The sequence below is a fragment of the Aplidium turbinatum genome, chromosome 3, assembly GCF_918807975.1.
Source record: "Aplidium turbinatum chromosome 3, kaAplTurb1.1, whole genome shotgun sequence".
NCBI classification, from domain to species: Eukaryota; Metazoa; Chordata; class Ascidiacea; order Aplousobranchia; family Polyclinidae; genus Aplidium; species Aplidium turbinatum.
Window position 1 is genome coordinate 27,971,146 of NC_137474.1, and position 21,224 is coordinate 27,992,369.

Genomic DNA, 21,224 nt, shown 5'->3' on the forward strand with positions numbered 1-21,224 from the left:
CTTAATTTTCAAATGCAATGATTTCTTCTCTATTTTAAACTTTACACACTTATACAATTGAGCCATATGCAAAGCTCACAAGACAAAGTTCAGCAAAATAAGCTGTTTAAGCGATCATTTTTTTTAATTTTTGCGTCTAGGATATAATCGTTCTTATTACGTAACAGTCCTTGATCGTTGAATTGGATGTCAAACCTTAGCGGCCACTAGGGTGTTGCAGGCGCCCCATGAAATTTAAATCTTGGTTTCACCATACCGGTACTTACCTTTTTTGTGGTAGTGTGTTTAGATCAATAGACCACAAATATGAAGTTTCATAAATTTTCATCGACGTTTACCTCCACCGCTGAGGCCATTTTGAGGCCCACTTTTTGAATTTTTTCATGTTTTTGCCACTAGAGGGCAGTGTATAAGTTTTGCAATATTGGAGGCATACTTAAAAGATGCTTTATGATGTTCTGAATAATGTTAAAAAAAATGGGGTAAGTATGATATATCTAAAAATATTCAAGTTTTGTCACTAATTTTTTGCTCAATACTTGTCGACCAAATGTCTTGTCGACCAAATGTCTGTCGACCAAATGTCTTGTCGACCAAATGTCTGTCGACCAAATGTCTTGTCGACCAAATGTCCTGTCGACCAAACGTCTGTCGACCAATTGTCTGTCGACCAAACGTCCTGTCGACCAAATGTCTTTCGACCAATCGATCGGCCACCGCGGCCGCATAGAACAATGATGCCAGGTTGGCTAGCCGCTAGGTGATAATAGCGGTAAGAGATGTCGTTAATGCAGGTAATATCTGCGACCATAGGCGTCGAAATAAGGTGGGCCGGGTGGGCGGCGCCCACTCTGCCGTGAAATGAGGGTGGGAAACATATGTTTCACCCACCCTGTTTTCATGACACTAATGAAGTGTTCGTTACAATTATTTCCGCTTTTGTTAAATGCTGAATTATCCAACCTACTACAGTGCAACTTCTTGTTTTACGCTATGTCTCTCGCTAGGTATCTGACAGAACAAAGCATTTCCACAACAACGCTGCGTTGAAAAAAATGCGGTATTATACTCACTGCATTGTTGTTGCTACGGCAAGCTGGCAATTCCCGGTGAGAGAAAGCCACGTTTGATCTTTTCTCTGAATGATCTCACTTTCGTTATGTCACAATCAAACTTCAGTTCCGGGTCAGCGTAAGGGAATATGAACATGACATCATAATGAACATGACAATAAAATAACTGATACAAACTAAAGACGTACTGAAACAATCGCTTTTTACAAATCTTTCCTCACAAACTTGTTGCTGGGTATAAACTGGGGCACTGCGCGATGTTGTCATTTCATTATTGAAAAGTTAAACATGAAGCAAAGCCAAACATCTATTCGTGCATTCTTAAAACCAGCTTCCAAAAGGTGTCGAGATGATAACGCTGAACAAGCCATGTCCAGCACGAATGAACATAGAGATGACATTGATGAAGAAAGCAGTGCTTCAAGAATGGACAGTGGTGAAGTCAATGTGTCAGGCAATGCACCGGTAGTTGTAGAAGACAGCATGAGCCATGGATCTCCACCTGCCTCATTTGACGTTAGCATGTTGCCAGATCAGCTTCCGGCTCAGGAAGGTCGTGTGTTGCAAAGAAAGCTTTTTTTCCGAATTCCAGTGGATGCATCTTAACCCTGATGGTACTTGTTACTGTAGCTGCTGTTTGTGGGCCTCGGAAAACAATCGGTTATCCGCCGCAGACCAACGGAAGTTATACAGCAGTCGATGGACAAAGAAGTCTGGAGGTTGAGAGCATTATCGTAAAGGAAATGATGGAATCATAAAGCACAAACACTCCACTCATCACAACTCATCGGCAGAAGCACTGCAGGTATAGTTGGTCGGATAAACGTTTTTCTGTTCAAGACTACTTTACAACTGAACTCGTGCTGCGTGATTGAATTACCACATTGTATGTAAGCTTGGCGTGGTACAAAACCGCAATATCGGCACAGTCATCTGTCCTGTCCGAACATTTTGCTGCAAATCGGAAGGCGATTTGCTAGCAATTAGGAAGAAGTCCTCTGCTGAAGTGGATGACATTTGTACCAACCCTCTCAAGCTGCTACATCCATGCCACAATCAAGCAGTTGAGCGCCACATTAAGCTTGTCAGTGAAGCAGCAGTTGCAACATTTGAGCGACGTGATGGGCTTATACGGCAAAAAATTAGATCCAGAAAGATGATGAAAAAATTTGACAATAAGTCTCATTTTGCCACAGATTAGGCAAAGTAATAACTGCAGTGTCACTTTTCTGTGGGCTGCATCCTGCATTATTTCACTGTTTTTTTGTTTTTCACTGCAACTTTATATTACTCAAAATAAGATGCCATTAGTATTTTGATTGTGAAACGTCTTGGGGAAGGTTCAAATATTACGTAACACTGTTTTTCCGAATTTTTGACCCCCACCCTCCCCCATGTGATGCCAACGTAATGTTTTGTCAAGCCAGTTAGAATACAGGTAGGCTACATCATTTCAGTTATACTGCAGAACATTATACTGTACAGTGTACACCTGGGTTTTTTTTTTTCGCTGAGACTTTGCGGTCATTTGTCCGAAATGACTTGAAAAATTTCGGTCATTTTTTATTTATTTCGGTCATTTTTTCTGATGAAAATATTTCCTTTCAAGTAGCTGATACCAAGCCTCGAAATTCGTTTTTGTTGACGGCGGACAAACATGTCTGGTCTGAGCAGCTATCTTGGCGTACAAATGGTTTCACGGCGGACACACCAGTTTTAGCGTCGATCGTCATGTTTACTCACTTTATCTTGATAATTCTTCGCCATTCGAAAACTAAAGCTATGGTTTAGAAGGCTTTTTAAAATATCAGTAAAGTCACTCTGAAAGGCTTTCATCAGACCAACGACGTGCGCTTGAAGAGTCACAGCGCCGTGTATCTGCTTAAGCCGCATAACTGATTAACTTCCACCGAACGAGGTCGCGTGGCTTCTTGCGTCACAATGCTCTGGGCACGAGTCGAAAAACTTGTACACTAACGCCACTATTTTCTGCTGTGCAAAGTTTCATTAGGCTTTTTTCTTAAGGTTTATTTTTTGCGTGTCTTGTGAGTGAAAGTGAATTTTCCATGGGCCTTTTCTTTCTTATTGTAATACCAAAACTTAACAAGTTTTGCTGTAATATAGCCTACTCGTATAATCTAATTTTGTAATCAACCTTGTCTTATCAATATTACTGGGAGATCAAAGCCAGACATTGTGACGTAAAACTTGAACTAAGTTGCGCGTGATTAGTGCAGAAGTACCAGTATTCCCATCGATTCTTAGCGAATAATTCGCCTTTGTTACGCTGATTCAATGTCATCAATCATTGAAGCAATGTAAAAGTCGAAAGTTTTCCTTCATGAATGGAAGCTAAGAGATACAGTATTCACATTTTTTAGATGCGCGGGAAATTATATTCTCGCAACAATTGTTTGTGATATGCAATGACGATTTGTATCCGTAGTTCCTGTGTTATTTCTCAGCGGACAAATATGACCGATCTAGACCAGAGGGTACTTCCCGCGGACATCACATGCTGTGACGGCGGACATGTCCGCCGTGAATTTCGACCCCTGCGATACAAACCAAAATTTGCACTTCCTGACTAGCTACAACATTAAGTTTCGCTGAGAAACGTTGTCGTGTTTTATCTGAGAAAAGTTAGAATAGACAAACGTTTCTTCAACGTTCATCAGCAAAACTCAAACCTTTGACATTTTGACCGAATTGGCTATATATTTTTTCGGACATTTTGACCGAATTGACTATTTTTTTTTTTGGACATTTTGCTAAAAAATCGGTCAATGACCGATAAATGACCGAAAAAAAAAACCCAGGTGTACACTGCTATGATAACTGTGCAACTGAATGGTAGGGTGTACCAAAAAAACTTTACTTTCACTGATCTTGCTGTTGGCTGGCAAAAAGTTGTGTTTGGGGTCAAAACTAATGCTAATATAAAAAAATTTAAATTTCATTGATGTTTGACGCCTATTTTCTTTACGTTTCCATGGAAACAACCCAAATTTTTAAAAAATGGCGTAACTTGAAAACCACTATAGTTAGAAAACTCTAATACACACCAAAAGTTCCGGAACACCAGTATTCCTATGAGTGTTTAATACATTTTATGGGTTTAGGTAATGTAGTTTTTTAGATATTTCCTAAAATAGCGTTTTTGTAAAAAATCTAGTTAATTTACTCTAAAAATTATTTTATACAAATTTTTGCTATAGCTGGCTAAAGTGGCAATGCAGGTTGATCGGTTTAAACCGAAAGAAAATGTTACAAAAAAAAATCATGTTTATATCTATAAGTTAGTACGGTACTTTTGATAGTTAAAATGATTAGTTTGGATCAACAAATGTGTGGCCTACAGCTTGGATTGAAAGGAAATTATCGGGTACCGTAGCCTAGTTATCCCTACCAGCAAAAATTTGTTCCAAAAACCCAGTTAGCCTAACAGTTGTAGACTGTAGTAACAGAATGAAAAGGCTAACCAAATGTGTGGCCTATCATTTTAACGCCGCTAAACGTTGAAATCGTGTAGAAAAGAGAACTTTGATGACTAGGATACGTTGCAAGCCTTAAACCAGCCGGCGGCCATGGCCGCTAAGTGGTGCTTGAATGACCGCCTGTGCTACCTCCTCAGTCGGCCAAGTTTGGCCGCCGGTTTCTTCTAGCCAATTATTTAATTTCGCAATGGAATGATCGTGAATTAAATGTCGAAAATATGTAGTATCAAAGAGTGACGCAGAATTAGGTCAACGCATTATAGTCACTACTGTTGTATTGAATATATCCAGCTGCGATCACCAGCGCTGTAAGTCTTGTTTGCAATTCCCGATGTTTATTTTAACAAAGTGTTAATCCGAAGTGCTAATTTACATCGGCTGGCAATATTGTCGTTTTTATATCGATTCAATGTTGTCGGACATTGAATCGTTGTTAAAAAGGAGAACTAGGTTAGATGACATCTGTGGGTGAAACACGTGTCTTCATAGTTGAGAACGCTGTGGGTTAGTGACTTCACACCCTCAATAGTGACATCATAACGGAATAAATGGTCAGGTTTTATGAAAGGCGGTATGCAGTTGAAACAATTTACTGAGCTGCGAGCAGTGAAAACAATTTAGGGTCGTTAGATGGTCCCGCAATACCGGATTACAATCCCGATAAAGCATTTAATGCGTGGTACAACGATTCTATTGCAGGACGTCGCCCAGACTTCAACAACGCTAAGTGATCATTTTAACATTGTTGCAAGTTTAATGCTATTTACTTGTCCTATCGTTTTATATTTTGGCCTCCAAGCGCGCAGATTTGTTCGCCGAGAAGGAGCTCTCGGTAGGCCACGATGACTGCCGGAAAAACACACGAGTTTTAAGGCCTGATTTAAGTTTTTAGTCATTTATATACTTTAATTTTTTGTTTACATTGCCAGACTACTGTGTGATTGTTACATTGCCACTTTAGCCAGCTATAGAAAAAATTTGTATAAAATAATTTTTAGAGTAAATTAACTAGATTTTTTACAAAAACGCTATTTTAGGAAATATCTAAAAAACTACATTACCTAGACCCATAAAATGTATTAAACACTCATAGGAATTTTGGTGTGTATTAGAGCTTTCTAACTATAGTGGTTTTCAAGTTACGCCATTTTTTAAAAATTTGGGTTGTTTCCATGGAAACGTAAAGAAACTAGGCGTCAAACATCAATGAAATTTAAAATTTTTTATATGTATTAGCATTAGTTTTGATCCCAAACACAACTTTTTGCCAGCCAACAGCAAAATCAGTGAAAGTAAGGTTTTTTTGGTACACCCTACTGAATGGCCTTTCATGTGTGCAGGAGTGGAGACGACTTTATATTTAGATTTTGCTGGTATATATATCGTTTTGTATTCGTTTTTAATGAACGCTCTTGAGACGTTCATTGGTCTAATTCTATGTCTACACAGTAATTGTCTATCTCACACAACTCATCAAAAGAGATGCTTTGGTGACAAGTGCTGACTGCTGAAGTTTGCATTTCAGCAGTTTTAATAGTGAAAATCTAGAAAGGCTGATGTGATAAGCACATGCGAATGTACATAAGAACATGGAATACCAGTTTTTTCTAAATATCTCAATAAATATATTACTTACAAAGAAAAGTTGTTTTAAGACAGATAGAATTATGACTATTCTGCATCATTTGAGTGTAAGAACAGCTTTCTACCACAGGCGGTTCTTGAGTTACAGCATTTTCATGAAATTTGACTCCCGCATGACCATGATGGGGGAGTTGGAGGCTGGTTTTTGCCCCCAACTCCGCCAAAAAAGTTTTGGGATGTTTTTGGATTATTTGCCAGGCATTAGGACCCCCCCATTCGTAATTTAAAAAAAAATGAACCCTAATGAACAGCATTTCCTACGATCAGCACATTTTGAATTCGGCATCCCTTTCAATTTCGATGAGAGCTTTCTCCATGTTGTAACGTTTTTTTTTCTGTGTTAAACTCACGGGCAGCGACAGAATTCGTGTTTTTTTCGGCAAATTCAACAACAGTTAGCTTAAACTTTGCCGTGGATTTGTTGCGCTTGTTGGCCATTGCGTATGCGCAACCTCACAACAACTCATCTTGGCTTTGGTGAGTACAAAAATAATTTTACAAATAAACTTCTTTCGGTTTTATACAGAAAGGCAAAGTGGGAATTTTCATGTGTTAGTGAGCGGATTTCGATTTTTGTGCGTCTGATAACAAAACAATGCGTTCTGTTGAATCATCACAGTTGATCTTACAGCGGGAAGACCTCATTGAAAATAGCGCTTTACTTATTATTGCCCTAAATAGTGTTACATGACTATTGCAACTAAGTTACTCTACACTCTACTTTGAAATTTCCTCACATGGTTTGACTTATACATGAGATCGACCTATACTCGAGTATATAGCCTATGGTAAGTAGATTTTATAGATTACTTTAAAAAGTTTAGTAATTAAAGCAAATCTACTTGTCGATGTTTAAGCTTAAAAAAATTCAAGCAATTCAAAATTATTACAAGTACAATACACGTCACATATATTCAATCATACCTTAAGACTAATTAGTTTTTCTTTGCTTAACATTCTGAAATATTGCCAACTGCAGTTGTATGTGCTCATGGTGTTTTAAATGGAATAGCTTGATTTAGTGCTGCCGATTTGAAGATATCCTGATTCAAAGGGGGGCCTTTTTCGAAGATGTCCCATTCGGTGCAGACACACTGTCAAAAACAACGTTTCTTTCTTTACAAATGGGCTGTCAAACAGCGTTTCATGATTCAAAAACAATTGACTGTATGGAGATGGATGTTCTCTAAATCCCATGGTGGCATCTGTTTATTTGGAGAAATTATAAGAGATTATTCAGGGAAGTGACCAACTAATTTAAACCTAGTTAGTAGTTACATTATATCGCTGTCAAGAACGTTTTATCATTGAAATGCAGGCCTAATTATCTGTATTTAGATGGTATCGAAAATCTACAGAGGCATATGTTTATTTAGAGAATTGTAGAGATTATTGTGAGAAGTTTCGCATTTCCCACCTTTATAAATTACCATGTTGTAACGTAATTAAGGCTACAACCAGGGGTCTGCTACTATTCGGCGAGTCCAATTCGACTAGTCCGATTCGGCGAGTTCCCTATTCGGCGAGAGCCCTTTTCGGCGAGTGCCCTATTCGGCAAGTTTTTGAAATTTTTGAAAGGAAATTATCGGGTACGTAGCCTAATTATAATTGCCGTTTTTACATTGTTTTAACGTCGCTAAACGTTGAAATCGTGCAGAAAGGAATAAAAAGAAAATGTTTGAACTATTAAATTAAAATTCGTCATGTCAGTTCAGTTGTTTTTATTTCTGACCATCATATGAAAAACAATACACGTCAACATAGCAAAGGTAGAAGCGACAAAACGTGAACGTTAAAACGTGCTTGAATTCGTCATGTCAGTTCAGTTGTTTATCTTTCTGATCATGATATCAAAAACAATACACGTCAACATAGCAAAGGTGTAGAAAAAGGTAGAAGCGACAAAACGCGAACGTTAAAACGTGCTTGTGACCGAAGTAAGTTATTCAGTTGAAAGAAATTTGGCACGGTCGCAACACTTTCAGAAAAATTTAAGATATGAAGGAAAAATAAAACAAAGAAAATGTTACAAAAAAAAAAAAGATCATGTTTATGTCTATAAGTTAGTACTGTACTTTTGAATAGTTAAAATGGTTAGTTTGGACCAACAAATGTGTGGCCTACAGCTTGGATTGAAAGGAAATTATCGGGCAGGCTACCGTAGCCTAGTTATCCCAACCAGCAAAAATTGTTCCAAGAACACAGTTCATTTTTACATTGTAGTAACAGAATGAAAAGGCTAAACAAATGTGTGGCCTATCGTGTTAACGTCGCTAAACGTTGAAATCGAGTAGAAAAGGGAGCTTTTGCTGACTAGGATACTTTGAAACTGAGAAACATTCACAGAAGCCCTACGATTTGTTCCAAGAACCCATTTAGCATAACATTTCATTTGTACATTGATTCAACGTCTGAATACATTATATTAAAAATGTAACGTATCCTAGTCAGCAAAAGCACCCTTTTCTACACGATTTCAACGTTTAGCGACGTTAAAACGATAGGCACACATTTGGTTAGCCTTTTCATTCTGTTACTACAATGTAAAAATGAGCTGTTAGGCTAACTGGGTTCTTGGAACAAATTTTTGCTGGTCGGGATAACTAGGCTACGGTAGCCTACCCGATAATTTCCTTTCAATCTAAGCTGTAGGAGTGTAGGTCACACATTTGTTGTTCCAAACTAATTATTTTAACCATAGGTGCATAGCCGTACGGTACGAGACCAAACCATTTTTGGGGTGGCAGAACGTAAATTTGCTCAAATGTGCACGCTTTTGTAGAAATTGCCCAAATATGATGTATGCGGTGCATGATAACAGTGAAAAACTAACATAACAAGATCACTAGCAGTGGCGTAGCCAGTAATTTTGAAAGGGGGTTGCGACCGTGCCAAATTTCTTTCAACTGAATAACTTACTTCGGTCACAAGCACGTTTTAACGTTCGCGTTTTGTCGCTTTTACCTTTTTCTACACCTTTGCTATGTTGACGTGAATTGTTTTTGATATCATGATCAGAAAGATAAACAACTGAACTGACATGACGAATTCAAGCACGTTTTAACGTTCGCGTTTTGTCGCTTCTACCTTTGCTATGTTGACGTGTATTGTTTTTGATATGATGGTCAAAAATAAAAATAACTGAACTGACATGACGAATTTTAATTTAATAGTTCAAACATTTTATTTTAATTCCTTTCTGCACGATTTCAACGTTTAGCGACGTTAAAACGATGTAAAAACGGCAATTGCAATTAGGCTACGGTACCCGATAATTTCCTTTTAAAAATTTCAAAAACTTGCCGAATAGGGCACTCGCCGAATAGGGAACTCGCCGAATCGGACTAGTCGAATCGGACTCGCCGAATCGGACTCGCCGAAACGGGCCATTCCGACAACCAGTGTTGTATGCGTCAATGAAATAAATTGACGGCGTCAGGGATTAGCGCGAATTGCCTAAAAACTTTACGGCGTAAAGTACTGCGTCAGCTCTTAAAGAAATTGACGGCATCAGCGCTAATTTCTAGCGCTATTTTAGCCAGGGTCTCACAAAACGGAATTGTACTTCGCCTTACCTAATTTTTAACTAATTGTTAAGAATCCATCTATTGTTTTGCTTAATTGTTACGAAAGGATTGTTACGTTATGGAAAGTTACAAAAAAAGTTGCTGCAATATTGATAATTATGATGCTAATTAAGAAGTGCCATTTTAGATTATATTTGGAGAGCCATATATGGCTCGCGAGCCATAGGTTCTCGACCTAGATTTCCCGACAGGGATAGACCATCAACTGCTGGCATAGACAAAGGTTCTTTATAATTAGTGCGCCATTCTTGTGTATTCGACTTCTAACGAGAATGGTTTTTGAGACTGTTTCAAGCTGTGAAACGATTTCTTCTTTTCTCGACTCAGATTTACCCAGGATACGATAAGCAAACTTGAAACTGTGTAATTGGATAGACCAACAGCTGCCACAGAAAAAGATTGTTCATTGCTGAAAGTCAAAACAACAAACAAAATTTAACTCTCATTGTGAAACGAGATTTTCCATGAAAACGAAAAATGACGCATAGCACATGAAGCTTAAAATCGGCTAAACAGTTGACGGCGCTATCACTTCCGTCAAAAAATAAACTGATGGTGCTAGACTCAGCGTCAACAAAAATTGGACGCCGTCGATTGACGGCATCAACGTGCAACAATACAAGGTACAGACGGCGCTGACATAATATAAATCACATTTACCTCGCTGTGAAACAATTACAACAAAAACCGTTTCGTTTTCATTGGTTTTTAGCCCTGAACATAGACTCTTGCCAACTCAATTGACCGAGAGCTGTAGAGAGGAAGACTTCGCTCTTGACAGACTGGCAAGCCACACCCACAACATGAGGATTAATTCATGGCATGTATTATCAAAAGTGGTTGATGATGATGTGAAGTTTAACATGGACATCGTCTACGTAAATTAGTTATACAATTTCTCTAAGTAAACAGAAGTCATCATATTTTCAAAACTTACGTGTTCACTGAAAAGGGCCTTCTTTGAATCGGACATCTCTAAATCAGCGGAATGGCCCGTTTCGGTGAGTCCGATTCGGTGAGTCCGATTCGGTGAGTCCGATTCGGTGAGTCCGATTCGGTGAGTCCGATTCGGTGAGTCCGATCTCTTAACGGGGGATTTTTTCAATTTTTTTTTTTAATTATCGGGTACCATAGCCTAATTATCATTGCCGTTTTAGGGTTAGGGGTTAGGAGTTAAGGTTAGGGGTTAGAAGTTAGGAACTCACCGAATCAGACTCACCGAATCGGACTCACCGAATAGTAGCAGACCCCTAAATCAGTGCCACCGAATTGTTGCAGACCGTTTTTTAAATTCTTGCTACATATTTTGTGAGCAAATTACAATTGTTTTTATAAATCTAATAAGCTAATTTTATGGTTGTTGGCAGAAAAATTAAAATTATTGCGTAGTAGAACATTGTAGAGATACCTTACTGATAGTGAAGCAGGTAACTTATTTTGTTGCTGGTGCGTATTGCAGTAATCTTTTACAAGGTTTTGTTGCTTTCATAATTCGAATAATATTGTTAACATTTAACAACCAAATGTCAGTGAAAGAATTCACTTTTTATAATTGTATTGGTGAATGGTGATGCATCAATGGATGAACAATGAACATGCCTTATGTATGGAGTGGGGTGAAAAGGGATTATGCTGTATTTTGTGTATTTTGCAATGAGTTTTATGAAAATTATTCTTTCTTGTCACATAAATGGTATTAATTCGGCAATGTTACATTTGGAGAACATTATGCAGAAACCTTAAACAATAAATACTAATAATACTACAAAGACTATCAAGTTCGATTTCGTGTAAAATCCGATAATTGTAAGAAATAAATCAAGTTATCAGTTCAATGGAAAGTGTCTTGTTTGACTGGGAGTGACAAACAATTCTTGACAAAATTATTTAACCAGACCAAACTTAGCATGTGACCTTTCTATTCCATAGTTTTAGTTTGCATTGTTACTTGTGCAATGCTTTTTCCATATGTTTTGTGAGATGTGTTGATAAAACATTGTTTGAAGATGCTCTGACGTCATTCTTTTATTTTAATTGTATAATTTGTATTCATTAAGTGCTTACCAAAAAGTGTTATATTGGACGATTACAAACCAGCCGTCAATGTTTGATTCATCATGTATAGTTGTATATAAATATTTAAATCAAGGTTGTAGTGGGTAGCTGCCCGGGTACCCGGATAGCTACCTGGGTGGGCTGAGTTTTTTAAATAGGACATGGCTAGATCTGCAAAATTTGTCAGATGAGGTATTCTGCTCCAATTTGAGAAAGCTTCAAAGTTGTTGACAAAAAAATAGTGGCAACACCTGTGATGGAATAAAGCTTTTTTCTAAAAGTTTTATTTTCAACAACTTATCAAATAAATACTGCAAAGTTTGGGTGTTCATCGAGATTGTTATCTTTTCTGGCATTAGTTTTGTTGCAACTATTGCTAGAATAAAAAAGTAATGTATATGCTTGATTAAAATTCTTTATATTTAGCAGGGTTGGCAACTGGCAACTCACTGCTTAGGAGCATGATTTTTCACATGAATGCATATCGCATAAACCAGTGGTCTCCAACCTGTGGGTCGCGACCCCAAGTGGGGTCGCCTTAACTTTTCCTGGGGTCGCCACAACTCACCATAGGCTATTCAATTTGTTACCGTTTCAATTCATTACCGAAAAAAAGACTGATACTTTTTTGTTCTAGTTCGCAACCTTTGCCTGTGTTTTGGAGTACAGCTTGCTACCTCGTGGTGCAATAATAAAAAACGGAATAGTTGCGTCAAGTAGGACAGAGCAAAAGCATTTGCGATGCTAGTTTAGACTAACTTTTTATTATTCAAGGTGACTCCAGAACGAGCGAATAGTTATTTTTGCAAGTGTAGTGTGCAACATTTCATCGGCTGTTTATGGTTTGCTTTGCAGCTAGTAATGGTAATTTGTAGCTAGTAAGTATAGCTAAATATTATACAAAAATGGCAGCAAAAAAATACCAGAAAAATATCATATGACGAGGCTTTTTTAAAACTTGGTTTCACTGAATTTAATGGCAAACCAAAGTGTGTAATCTGTCTTAAAGTTTAGCGGGTTTAACATAATGTATTAAACACAAAACAAAATATATAACATCATAACTCACGTTTTCGACACGTAGGTGTGTCCTCATCAGGGATTCAATTTGCAATATATGTAAATCAAAAATTGTAAGATAAATTTGACATTGCACTACAACTGTAACGACACTCTGGATTGAAAAGCACCTTTTCAGTCCAGAGTGTCGTTACAGACAGTGCAAAGTCAAATTTTTCTTACGATTTTGGGAAAAACAAAATGGGGTCGCATGTAAAAGTTGAAAATCATTTTCATGTAATTTGGGGTCGCTTCTTAAAAAGGTTGGAGACCACTGGCATAAACAATAACCAAACAAATTTTGCTAAAAAAACATTCCTGCTATTTTTACATGATAGAACCCATTTTTGCCCATAAAAACGCGAGGACTGGGTTTTGTTAAAAAGTCTTGGGTTATCTACAACCCTTGTCTCTGGTTTAAATGAAATGCAATGCATTTATTTTATTAACATATCACATGGGAGTCAATATGTGGCTTAAAAATTACAGTTTCGTTTTCACCTAAGATGTGTAATTGTGTATTGCTACATATGTCACATCATTGTTTATGGCAGTGTGTCTGTCAAGTTCTTGAAATAATTTATAATCAGTTTATATACAGTACAGTTGATTGCAATGCAAGTAAAATTTCGTTTATACTGGTTCAAGTGGTTTAAGGCCAATTGGCACATCTTTTTTTTTCATAAAAGAGCATAATTTTGAAATTGTTAAGAAATATATTATTGTTCTTGCAGTAATGTTTCTACTGGATTGTTATTGTCATTCAAACATCATTTTGTCACTTATAATTTGCAGGAGTATTGTTACAATATTAGGAAGTTTAATGTTTTATCGTGTTTGGCAACTTGATTAGTTCCAAAGTCTGGAAATATGGTTCTCTAAGATGCCAAATTTACAAGAAAGAAGCATCAGCATTATTAATTTCTGATTACAGTTTTTTGTTTGTCGTATATGCAGGCTTACACCTGGTGGTTGAAGATTTAGGTTTAGTGGACGGGAAGGCAAGGAAGCCAATCTTCGTGTCCACCTTCAGGCATGCCTTTAAGTGTCCTGCCGAGGACACAGCTGCATGCTCTTGAGCGGTGTCGAACTGGCGCCCTTTCGATTTTCCAAGGCTCTCACCACTTGGCTAATGGCTATGCAGCAGAGTGGACATTATGTACAATCTTTTGACTAATTTTCTGACTCTTGGAGCTTGGCAATGTGCACACTCACAGAAATGTAACTCATGAAGCATGCTTTACATGAACCCATTTTAAATATTGTGCTTATTCCACCTTGCAAAGCTCGTTTACTCCAGTATGTGCTCATGGAATGGCCCGTTTCGGTGAGTCCAATTCGGTGAGAGCCTTTTTCGGAGATTTTTTTTTAATTATTGGGTACCGTAGCCTAATTATCATTGCCGTTATAGGGTTAGGGGTTAAGGGTTAGGGGATAAAGGTTAGGGGTTAGGGTTGGGGGTTAGGGGGGGGTTGTGGTTAGGGTACGGTACCCGATAATTTTCAAAAAAAAATTCAAAAAAATCACCGAATAGGGCTCTCACCGAAAAAGGCTCTCACCGAAAAGGCTTTCACCAAATCGGACTCACCGAATAGCAGCAGACCCATGTGCTCAACGCAGCATGGAATAGATTACTCATATTATTACTTTGTATTTATCCTTGATTCTTTACTTGATTAAGACCTATTAATACCACGGTTCCAATTATTTGAATTATTATATTGTGAAGTTTGATGTTCTATAATTTCTGCAATCACTATCGCAACTCTGCCATGGTGTGTAAGAATAAGATTCAAATTTTGCAGGTGTTAAATCTTTATAAGTTACCTGAATGCATAAGCCAGGGATATCTATAAGTACGGGATTGGAAACTCTGTGGAACTGAAAACACTTTTATATTCCAGTAGTTTTACTGTTCTTTGCGTCACTGTTACAAAGGTTTGCATAAGTTGACCTTAAAAAATAGCAAGTAGTAAAGAGACAATGAAAAGTGTAACAATTAATCCACCTGCTGTAAACTGTAAAGTATACACTTGCCTTGTTTGTTTAATATACTTGCATTCGATTTGTGCATTTGTCCTGTCGTATTTCATTTGCTGCTAAATGATTTCAAAACTGAATATTAGTTTTAGTTCTTCTTCTTTCGTATGAGAGGTTGGTTTTTTGGACTACATTTCATCGGGGTCAAATGTCCGGGCATTCTTCGAGCAGCCACTTGATTGTCGAGTCCTCCAGGGTTGACAGGCCAACTGCCCTTGGAGGAGTAAACGTCGGGCAGTGGTAGAGGATGTGGTCTGCTGTCTGTTTCTCTGCACCACAGTTGCATGCCGCAGATGTTGATAGGCCCCATTTGTGCATCAAGGAAGCGAAGCGCCCAACACCCGTACAAAGGCGATTCAACCGTACCCAGGCAGGTCGTCTGAGATCCTTTCCTGGTGGCATGGGTCCAGCGTCAGGGACAAAGGTGTGGAGTCTGGAGGTGTTGTCTGTCCACTCCTCTTGCCAGGTATTGGTGATCCAGGATGAGGCACTGGTGTGCTCCAGCAAGAATTGTGCTTGAGCGACAAAGGGGCTTCTCGATTTAAGGCGTTTTTTTATAACCGATCTGGTGATGTAGCTGTGAAGCGCGTGGTGTGGCTCCAGTGACGGGCGAGCTAGGGAGAGTGTGGCAGCTTTGCGGCGAAGCTCAGCAGGGGCGATGCCTGAAAGAACTGGTAAGAACTCAGTAGGTGTAGGTTTCAGGCATCCCGATACAATATGCAAGGCGTCGTTGATGGGTTTGTCGAACAAGTGAGTATGAGCACTACGACACCATACAGGGGCGCAGTACTCCGCGGTGAAATGGACAAGAGCCAGGGTAGTGTTGCAAAGAGTTGTTGCTGTCGCACCCCAGCTCGTACCTGCCAGTCGACGAATAAGGGGAACGCGTGATGTTTGCGAAGTGATTCCAAGTGGTGTCGGTATGTGAGAGTCCTGTCCAAACTAACACCAAGATAGACTGGTGTGGGGTTAAAAGGCAGAATGTTTCCATCGATGTTGATGGTCAGCTCACGTTTTGCTTCCTTGTTGTTTAGATGGAAAGCGGTCGACACCGTTTTAGATTTACTAATTTTTAGTACTTATGACATCTTAAACGTATTGATTTCGCACTGGGTTGGTCTGTGAATAAGTTTATCATAAAAGCCTACCACAACACATTTCACTGATTGTTGAACACTCCTCGTTTACTTCTGATCCAGTTTGCAATACGCAAAATGCTAAAGAACAACAGGGATTTTTTGGATTCTTTGCATTCAGTTATTTTTTTATGTTTTGGATTCGTGGTTTTAAACCTTTATACATCAAATAAGTTTTGATGTGAGTGTATATTTTAGATTGTTATTGCAAAATTGAATTTTATACACTCTTTAGTTGATACAAGCAGTGTTTTATTTTAGTAATTCTTCTGTAGTCACTAGTCATAATAATGATAATTATGGTGACCCTTCTGATGTATAGCACTGAAAAGAGTTTCCAATCCCGTAGTTATAGATATCCCATCCCTGGCATAAGCATTTCCAAAATGCTCCTCCACATCTCAATATTAATACAAACTGCTATAAAGTACAAACCAGTGACAAGCATTCCATGTTTTATATTTATCGTGATGTTAATGAACTTACTAACAACTTATACCTATTACTTACAGGTAGAATTGGGTAAAAGTTACAATATACCAGGAAATGTCTTCTGTACCTCCACCTGTTGATGAGGCAGATGACGAAGAATTAACTGAAATTAATCAAAATATTAGTAATCTTAGAGTACCAGAATCAAAACCTCGCCCCATTAGTCCAATTGCAGCACGTAGATGGAAAATCCCGAAGCCAAAAACGGCCATCGTGATGGCTATATCTTCTCGCGCTTTGTTTGATATGAGGGATGAAAGAAAAGTTTATGACCAAGAGGGGTTAGCAAGTTATATTAAATACATGATCAACATTGAGGACACGCCATTAAAGCCAGGGAGTGCATTTCCGTTTGTGCAAGCTTTGGAAAATATTAATATGAAGCTATTAGAGCTGAACCCGGAAGAAGATCATCTGTTTGATGTGGTTTTGATGAGCAATAATTCAGCTCAAGTTGGTGTCGCTTTAATCAACTCAATTAATTATCATGCTCTGACAATCGAAAGAATTTGTTTGACAGCAGGAAAGAGTGTAGTTGGTTATCTAAAAGCTTACGACACAGACTTGTACTTGTCTGCAGATCCTTGCAGCGTGATTGATGCGCTGCAACAAGGCATTGCTGCTGCTACTTTGTATTCTCATTCTGGTGGGAATATTCAGAGAGACAACAAACAATTAAGAATAGCTTTTGATGGTGATGCTGTGCTTTTCTCCGATGAAGCCGAAATCATAGCCAAAAAGGAAGGATTGTCTAGCTTTTTTAAGCATGAACATGAAAAGGCAGATGAACCACTGAGTGTGGGTCCCTTGCACAAATTTGCCATGACACTCGGAGAAGTCAAAAAGAAATTTCACGATCGCGGAATAGTTGAAGACTGTCCAATTCGTACTTACCTAGTTACAGCCCGTAGTGCAGCAAGTTCTGGCCTGCGAGCTCTCCGAACGTTGCGGTTGTGGGGATTGGATATTGATGAAGCTCTTTTTCTGGCTGGGGCTCCAAAAGGACCTATTTTGGAGAAAATCAAACCTCATTTATTTTTTGATGATCAGAAAAGAAACGTGGCAAGTGGTCTTGAACATGGCGTGGAGTCGGCTCATGTTCCTTTTGGCGTGGCACTTGATTATGAGAATCGGCAATCTGTAAGTGAAAGTGACGGGTAGTAAAACGCATGGTTTTTATAGTTGAACATTACTAGAAATGTGAGTCATTTTTTGCGCTTGTTTTTTTTTAAATACATGTTTTTTTGGTATAGAAAAAAAATAAAAAAAAACAATCGTTCTTTAAGTGCAAAGAGTTTGCCTAAAACAGGGGTGACGAACCTTTTTGCGGTCGCGGCCACTTTGTCAATTACACTTGAGTTGTCGGGCCGCACAACTTTTTAATCGTAACCTATTATGAAATCTTTTAGAAGCGACTCAAGATATTATTCATGAAAAGTAACAAATGGCAGAGGAAAGTAATAAAACCCACACAGTTGAAATTATCTTACGCAGAATCGAAACATACAACAGTAAAAAGTAAAAACAAATCAACTTGAGCAAAAAGGATAGAGCAACAGTACTTGCACTGATAATGATGACAGTTTAATTTTCAAAGCGTTTGCTTTTATATGAGTATGATTTCTTCTTTTTTTGGCTCTATCCTTTTTGCTCAAGTTGACTAAATGTTTCGACCATTATGCTCCAAAACAACAAATCAGTTAATGAAATTTCTTTTTCAAACAACAAACAAAAGCCCATGCGAATCATACAACTGAAGCTATCTAATGCAGCATTGAAGCATAAAATATTAAAAAAATAACATTGAAGCATTGAATTTTTTTTCTTGGTGGGATTTTTGGAAAGTTTTTTGCTTGACTAAGCGTTCAATATTAGGTCGAACAGACGATGTGGCAACTCTCAACTGCATACTGAGATTTTCATCTGTCAGCCTCGACCTGTAACGACTTAAGAAAATAGCAAAGGAAAGGTGTACCAGTGAAGGCATGAAACAGCTTTGAGATGTCTTTAGTGCAGGGGTTCTTAACCTTTTTTCTCTTATTACCCATTTCTGTCCAGATCAGAGTCCCATTACCCAAAATCTACTTTTACCTATTTTACCATACTAAAAATCTGAAACAGCGTTATTCAACAAAAACAACATTTAATGTAAAGAACAGCATCAATAGTTTCAGTGAGACATTTGCGCTTTTTTTGTGTACAATCGATGCAATATTGGGTGCGATTTTGGATACTGCACAAAGCAAATCTGACTTCAGATCTAACAGCTTGTTTCGAAATTTTGACTTCAAAGCAACAACCCTTGAAAATGCTAATTCACAGAGATAAGTGGAAGGGAACATAGTCAACAATGTTAGTGGTTTTGCACAACTTATGGATATGCTTTCCTCATCATTCCCCACAATTTTCCCAAGCTTTCATCTTCAAAAGAATATAGCTCGCAGGCCTCGAAATTCGTTTTTGTTGACGGCGGACAAACGTGTCCGGTCTGAGCAGCTATCTCGGCGGACAAATTAAGTCTTACGGCGGACACACCAGTTTTAACGTCGATCGTCATACTTAATCACTTTATCTTGATAAGTCTTCGCCATTTGAGAACCATAGTTACGGTTTAGGCTTTTTAAAATTTCAGCGAAGTCACTCTAAAAGGCTTTCATCATACCAACGAGGTGCGCTTGAAGAGTCAAAGCGCCGTGTAGCTGCTAAATATGATGATGATGATTGTTAAAATTTTGAATTTTATGGACTTTGTGTCTGATGCAAATAAATAATAAAACAATAATACGTCACATAACCGATTAACTTCCACCTCCGAGGTCGTATGGCTTCTTGCGTCACAATGCTCTAGGCACGAGTCGGCAAACTTCTACACTAACGCTATTTTCTACTGTGCGAAGCTTCACTAGGCTTTTTTCTTTAGGTTTATTTTTGCGTGTCATGTGAGCGAAAGTGACGAAAAGAGTAAACAAAACATTAGAAACAGCGCAATTACATTTTGATCTCTCCGTGATGCGGTCGCCTCTCCAAAATAGTATCAGTATTCCACGAGATCACGACAGGCTCGGGGCTATAATCAGCGCAGTCAGGGCCGTCCAGGCATATGCGCATGAGAGCTTCCAGGCCTTAAAACTCGTGTTTTTTTCCGGCAGCCATCGTGGCCTACCGAGAGCTCCTTCTCGGCGGCCAAATCTGCGTGCTTGGAGGCCAAAATACAATAACGATAGCACAAGTAAATAGCATTAAACTTGCAACAATGTTAAAATGATCACTTAGCGTTGTTGATGCCTGGCGACGTCCTGCAATAGAGTCGTTGTACCACGCATTAAATGCTTTATCGGGGTTGTAATCCGGTATTGCGGGACCATCTAACGACCCTAATTGGTTTTAACTGCTCGCAGCTCAGTAAATTGTTTCAACTGCATACCGCCTTTCATAAAACCTGACCATTTATTCCGTTATGATGTCACCATTGAGGGTGTGAAGTCACTAACCCACGTCCCACAGCCTTCTCAACTATGATGAAGACACGTGTTTTATCCACGGATGTCAACTAACATAGTTCTCCTTTTTAACAACGATTCAATATCCGACAACATTGAATCGATATAAAAACGACAATATTGCCAGCCGATGCAAATTAGCACTTCGGATTAACACTTCGTTAAAATAAACATCGGGAATTGCAAACAAGACTTACAGCGCTGGTGATCGCAGCTGGATATATTCAATACAACAGTAGTGACTATACAGCGCTGACCTAATTCTGCGTCACTCTTTGATACTACATATTTTCGACATTTAATCCACGATCATTCTATTGCGAAATTAAATAATTGACTAGAAGAAACCGGCGGCCAAAGTTGGCCGACTGAGGAGGTAGCACCGGCGGTCATTCAAGCACTACTTAGCGGCCATGGCCGCCGGCTGCTTTAAGGCTTGGCTTCAATAGTATCGATCTTCAAAAACGTGCGCCAATCTCCACGCGATCATTGCTTGTCGTTAAGATACGTAATACCGAAATCTACTCTGTGTCTTCTCTCCAGACTGGCTAATTGAGGGAAAAGCGTAAATGCGGGCTCTTGTTTAACGATAAAATGTGCGATTTCAAACAACCTCTTAATTTTGATTATTTTCGTTGTCACTCATATTGTCGAGGGCCTTGGTGATCGGAAATTGATGGCTTGGAGTATTGTCGGCCAGATATGTTGAAGCTGCAGCCATATGAGGTAACGATGTGTTGTGATCTTTGACAGAGCTAATCCTTACATTCGTTGTTCCTTTAATATATGCGTCTATCACCACTAAATTTCCTAGTAGTAGGTTGATTGCCCTTATTCTCACTTTCAGAATTTTTTCTGGGTCTTTTCTTTCTTACTGTAATACCAAAACTTAAGTTTTGCTGCATCTTGCTGTAGTAACCTACTCGTATTATCTAACTTTGTGACCAACATTGCCTTATCAATATTACTCGGAGATCAAAGCCAAACATTGTGACATAAGACTTGAACTAAGTTGGGCGTGATTAGTGTGGAAGTAGCGGTCGGTACTCCCATCGATTCTTAGCGAAGAATTCACCCTTGTTACGCTGATTCAATGTCATCAATCGTAGAAGCAACGTAAAAATCGAAAGTTTTCCTGCTT

At 38.6% G+C, this 21,224-nt stretch overlaps 1 protein-coding gene across 1 annotated transcript; it reads left to right on the forward strand.

The window, feature by feature from the left end:
- Positions 1-16,614: 16,614 nt before the first annotated feature.
- Positions 16,615-18,879, forward strand: LOC145767000 (cytosolic 5'-nucleotidase 1A-like). Its single transcript, XM_082578727.1, has one exon. The coding sequence runs from the start codon at positions 16,638-16,640 to the stop codon at positions 17,742-17,744; it is 1,107 nt and encodes a 368-aa protein (XP_082434853.1). The 5' UTR covers positions 16,615-16,637; the 3' UTR covers positions 17,745-18,879.
- Positions 18,880-21,224: the final 2,345 nt, after the last annotated feature.

Bases quoted from the DNA above. Each gene is read 5' to 3' on its own strand.
- LOC145767000 (XM_082578727.1), top strand. From the start codon at position 16,638: ATGTCTTCTGTACCTCCACCTGTTGATGAGGCAGATGACGAAGAATTA.